Below are 5,981 nucleotides of genomic sequence, written 5' to 3'. Positions count from 1 at the left end.
CTTAATCCCAAACCTGGAAGAAGGAAAAAAACAAGAAAACGGAATTTGGTATTTAAAAAAAATGAAACTGAAATGGGTAATAAAAAATAAAAAACATTTTGGGGGGGGAAGTTGGGGTCAGGTCCAATATTGACTATGCACCCAAGAGGGAAAGAGGTTGTGCCATCCTAGAAATGTTTTAGTGGAATATATGTCAAATTTAGCAGATGCTTTTTTTCAAAGCGACTTAGTCGTGCATGAATACATTTTATATATGAGTGGTCCTGGAAATCGAACCTAATGTATTACCTTTGCAATGTCCAATTAATTAGCAAGATGCATGACAGGGTTAAATGATTTGTGAAGCCTCAATATAATATGATTTATAAGGCCTTTATTAAGCGGTGATTATGACACCCTCAATAAAGCACGTTAGGGCGTTATGTCACATGACATTGGTGGTTGTCACAGTTATGCCACATTTATGAACCCTTTATGAAGCATAACATATGGTAATAGATTTGTAGCACATTTATGAAGCTTTTACAAGCCGATTGTCATTTAAAGCGGAACCCAATTTTCTATACGTTGTCTTATTTTTCTTAAATTTAACCTTTATTTTTACAGGAAGGACAGAGACCTAGGTCTCTTTTTCAAATGCGCCCTGTATAACACAACAAATATAAATAAATGCATACATACAGTACCAGTCAAAAGTTTGGACACCTACTCATTCCAGGGTTTCTTTATTTTTACTATTTTCTACATTGTAGAATAATAGTGAAGACATGAACTATGAAGTAACACATGGAATCATGTAGTAACCAAAAAAAGTGTTAAACAAATCCAAATATTTTGTATTTGAGATTCTTCAAAGTAGCCATCCTTTGCCTTCGACAGCTTTGCATTCTCTCAACCAGCTTCATGATGTCACATGGAATGCATTTCAATTAACAGGTGTGCTTGTTAAAAGTTAATTTGTGAAATTTCTTTCCTTCTTAATGCATTTGAGCCAATCAGTTGTGTTGTGACCAGGTAGGGGTGGTATACAGAAGATAGCCCTATTTGGTAAAAGACCAAGTAAAATTGAGACTTTTGGTTTTAACTGCCGTGTCTTTGTGAGACGCAGAGTCGATGAATGGATGATCTCCGCATGTGTAGTTCCCACCGTGAAGCATGGAGGTGGTGGTGTGATGGTGCTTTGCTGGTGACACTATCTGATTTATTTTTAATTCAAGGCACACTTAACCAGCATGGCTACCACAGCATTCTGCAGCGATACGCCATCCCATCTGGTGTGAACTATAATTTGTTTTTCAACAGGAGAATGACCCAACACACCGCCAGGCTGTGTAAGGGCTATTTGACGAAGAAGGAGAGTGATGGAGTACTTCATCAGATAACCTGGTCTCCACAATCACCCGACCTCAACCCAGTTAAGATTGTTTGGGATGAGTTGGACTGCAGAGTGAAGGAAAAGCAGCCAACAAGTGCTCAGCACATGTGGGAAATCCTTCAAGACTGTTGGAAAAGCATTCCAGGTGAAGCTGGTTGAGAGAATGCCAAGAGTGTGCAAAGCTGTCAAATGCAAAGGGTGGCTACTTTGAAGAATCTCAAATATAAAATATATTTTGATTTGTTTAACACTTTTTGGGTTACTACATGACTCCACGCATATATATGTATGCCTTATTACACAATGTTTGGATGCAATATAATATTCAAATATTAAACACAAATCTATATATGCCTTCAGGAGAATGCCCTCTCTCCTGTGTGGACCTTCAGGTGCATCTTCAGCTGGTGCTGGCGGGAGAACCTCTTCTCACACATCTGGCAGCTGAAGGGTTTCTCCCCTGAGTGGACTCTCTGGTGCCTCTTCAGGTCACCAGCCTGAGCGAAGCGCATTTGACACTGGGTACAGCTGAAGGGTTTCACCCCTGTGTGGACCCTCTGGTGCCTCTTCAGGTGGCCAGCCTGGGCAAAGCGCATGTGACACTGGGTACAGCTGAAGGGTTTCACCCCTGTGTGGATCCTCTGGTGAATCTCTACCTTCTGGGTGCAGCTGAAGCCTTTGCTACAGAACATGCAGAGGAACCGTTTCTCTTTACTATTGCCTAATGCGGTTCCCCCTCCCTGAGTCTGGGCTCTAGCCCTGTCGTTTGAGTTCAATACCTGATCGAAAAGGACACGACCTTGTAAATCGCAAGGCGCAATCGACGTGGACGTGGACACTGGGTCGCGATCCCTGAGCACGTGTAAAGGGGAGTGGGTCACAACATTTAGATGTGTCTCTAAACTGTAATCTAAGAAATCTCTGCCCCGTGAGAGTCCTGCACAAGCTGCATTCCATGTGGGAGGAACGTCGCCCTCCACTTTCACAGTCAATTCATCTGCGACCAGACCTTCCCCTTTCTTATCTATGCACCCATCAGAGTATACACTACTACTGTACCGGTTCCAGTCCCCTCTAGACGGATCAGCATGTGTCTCTAAATCTAAGGATATGTTGCCAGGGTCCATCTCTATAGCGTAAGAACAAGATTGATCATTGCCAGTTTCTAACGCATCACCTGAGTCCCGATGGGAATTAACCAGGCTTCGGTTACCGTAAAGTAAATACTCTGAGCCGGGAGCAGGAGGACAGCCCAGTCTCTCCAGTCTCTCTGTGTCTGACCTGTCGTCAGATCCTTTGTGCAAAAGCCTTTGTGTCACAGTTAAAGTCTCTGACTCTGACCTAAGGATGGCATTCCGCGTTCCACTGACCTCCGTGATGCTGTGTCGGGAGCTGGGCTGCGCTGGGGTGGTGGCGGGGTCCTCCATTGCTACAGCCGCACCAGTCTGGATGTCTCTGCTGTGCTGTGGGTCCACTCCTCTCACCCCAGGACCTGCAGCCTTGGCATCTGCAGACTGACACATTAAGAGAGGAGGTTATTACCGGTACATGAGTTGAATAGGATAACAATGTCATAGGGAAGTCGCACAAGCTCAACCTTGGCAGATTAATAAGTATGTACATGTAAGCAAGTCAATAGCAGACCTGTCTGAAATAAACGGAACACATTTGATGTACTGTAATTCTGATGTAACACGATTGCACTAACCTCTATCACAATAACATGCTGGGTTGAGGTTCCACTCCCCTCATCAACAGTGATTGGTTGGTCATCTGTCCATGTATTGTCTCCCACTGGCTTCACAAAGCTCCTGTGGCCTCCAGTGAGATGTCCTTCACCTGAGAAAATGATTGGGGGAAAATGTAACCTTTATTTAACTAGGCAAGTCAGTTAAGAACAAATTCTTCTTTACAATGATAGCATACCCCGGCCAAACCCGGACGATGCTGGGCCAATTGTGCACCGCCCTATGGGACTCCCAATTACGGCCAGATGGGATGCAGCCTGGATTCGAACCAGGGACTGCTCGAAGGTCGACGGTTCGAGACCTGCTCCGTGCTGTTTCATTACAATATATTATTTATTGATCGATTTTGTTTCATGCATCATATTGTTTTCAATGAGTAAATAATAGGAAATGCAGTAAATCAATATGTTTAGAATATGATAGTCTTTGTGCAAGATGGCTAAGTAATTAAGGGAATTATTGCATCCGACCCCAAAAACAGACCCATTTCTGGTTAACGCGTCAAGACACATGCGCAGAGGGGTTGTCTCGGCTTAATGTACCTCTTGCAATTTCTTTGTATCGGTCCGGAATCTTGACAATTCTGTGACGACTGGTGACGACGCGCTGTTGCATTGTCCTCTCTGTGCGCTCCCGTGCCACCTTCAATTCTAGTAGCTGTAGTTTCCTCCGCAATGTCCTGTTTTCTTTTTGGCTTTGAGTTATTTCCAAACGAAACACTGCATAGTCGTCGTCTACAAGTTTACATACATCTGCCACGGCTGCACTAGCTAGCACCTCCATGATGGAGGCTATTTGAGTGTGAAAAACCATAACGTTACAGTTAGTCATTGTTAGCAGCTCGCTATCGTTATCTATATAATATCAAGTCCTGTCTCCAACGCGAATTATGTGATTCTGTGCAGTTAAATTCGTCATATTTTGATTTCCAGTGTGTTAATAAACGTCTAAATAACGACTATAAAAACACTAACGTGGAAACTCACTGTTCACGTCCGTTTACTTCTTATTCTTTGGTGTCATGGCGTTCACACATTTTGTTTGTGCATGCCGCCACCTAGTGTGTGGTCGATCACGTAACATTTTGTTAAACAAAAATAAAGGAAAACATTGCACCACCAACCAACCCTACACCTATATACCAACACCCCATTCCACTAATTTGATCCTAACTGATCCTACACCAAGCCAACGGTGTTGTAACTCTTCTGTAGTAAAACCTCACACACCCAAGTATTTCAATGCAGCTGCCACCATCTTTTTTTAACATTCCAATTCTGCGGTGCAGTTGATAACCATGGCAATGAATGCTAAGAAGAAGCCAACCTTGAGTGAAGCACATATTTGTATCACTATGTATTGGCCTAGGCCTACTACTCACACTTAACTCATCATCCAGGTTCACTCCAGACCTGACTGCCCTTGATCAGCACAAAAACATCCTGTGGATTACGGCATTAGCATCAAATAGCCCCCGCGATATGTAACTTTTCAGGGAAGTTAGGAACCAATATACACAGGCTGTTAGGAAAGCAAAGGCTAGCTTTTTCAAACAGAAATTAGCATCCTGCAGCACAAACTCCAAAAAGTTCTGGGACACTAAAGTCCATGGAAAATAAGAGCACCTCATCCCAGTTGCCCACTGCACTGAGGCTAGGAAACACTGTCACAATCTACAAAGCCACAATAATTGAAATTTCAATAAGCATTTTTCTACGGCTGGCCATGCTTTCCACCTGGCAACCCCTACCCTGGTCAAAAGCCCTGCACCACGGCTGGCCACCACTATGGCCTATTTATTGCATTACCTCCCTTATCTTACCTAATTTGCACACACTGTATATAGCCTTTTCTCTATTGTGTTGACTGTATGTTTGTTTATTCCATGTGTAACTCTGTTGTTGTTTGTGTCGTACTGCTTTAGTTTCTTGGCCAGGTTGCAGGTGATGTGGACACCAAGGGACTTGAAGCGCTCAACTTGCTCCCCTACAGCCCGGTCGATGAGAATGGGGGCGTTCTCGGTCCTCTTTTTCCTGTAGTCCACAATCATCTCCTTTGTCTTGATCACGTTGAGGGAGAGGTTGTCCTGGCACCACACGGCCAGGTCTCTGACCTCCTCCCTATAGGCTGGCTCATCATTGTCAGTGATCAGGTCTACCACTGTTGTGTCATTGACAAACTTAATGATGGTGTTGGAGTCGTGCCTGGCCGTGCAGTCATGAGTGGACAGAGAGTACAGGTGGGGACTGAGCACGCACTGCTGAGAGGCCCCTGTGTTGAGGATTAGCATGGCGGATGTGTTGTTACCTAACCTTACCGCCCGTCAGGAAGTCCAGGATCCAATTTCAGAGGGAGGTGTTTAGTCCCAAGGTACTTAGCTTATTGATGAGCTTTGAGGGCACTATGGTGTTGAATGCTTATCTGTAGTCAATGAATAGCATTCTCACATAGGTGTTCCTTTTGTCCAGGTGGGAAAGGGCAGTGTGGAGTGCAATAGAGATTGCATCATCTGTGGATCTGTTACGGTGGTATGCAAATTGGAGTGGGTCTAGGGTTTTTGTGATAATGGTGTAGATGTGAGCCATTCAAAGCACTTCATGACTACAGACATGAGTGCTACGGGTCAGTAGTCATTTAGGCAGGTTACCTTTGTCTTCTTGGGCACAGGGATTATGGTGGTTTGCTTAAAACATGTCGGTATTACAGATTTGGACAGGGAGAGGTTGAAAATGTCAGTGAAGACACTTGCCAGTTGGTCAGCGCATGCTCGCAGTACACATCCTGGTATAACAGAGGACCGTGCTTAATGATTCTAAACAAAAAAATGTATTATTGGGTATATATTGCTCAATTTGATT

At 44.0% G+C, this 5,981-nt stretch overlaps 1 protein-coding gene across 1 annotated transcript; it reads right to left on the bottom strand.

Moving 5' to 3' along the window:
• Positions 1-1,524: 1,524 nt before the first annotated feature.
• On the bottom strand, positions 1,525-4,122 carry LOC124001663 (gastrula zinc finger protein 5-1-like). Its single transcript, XM_046308653.1, has 3 exons — positions 3,666-4,122; positions 3,084-3,214; positions 1,525-2,889 (listed from the first exon to the last, which is right to left on the bottom strand). Exons 1-3 carry the CDS (start codon positions 3,952-3,954, stop codon positions 1,732-1,734), a joined length of 1,578 nt encoding a protein of 525 aa, XP_046164609.1. The 5' UTR covers positions 3,955-4,122; the 3' UTR covers positions 1,525-1,731.
• Between the last annotated feature and the right edge of the window lie 1,859 nt (positions 4,123-5,981).

The sequence above is a fragment of the Oncorhynchus gorbuscha genome, linkage group LG17 (assembly GCF_021184085.1).
Source record: "Oncorhynchus gorbuscha isolate QuinsamMale2020 ecotype Even-year linkage group LG17, OgorEven_v1.0, whole genome shotgun sequence".
Lineage (NCBI taxonomy): Eukaryota > Metazoa > Chordata > Actinopteri > Salmoniformes > Salmonidae > Oncorhynchus > Oncorhynchus gorbuscha.
This window is presented reverse-complemented; position numbering and strand designations above follow the sequence as displayed.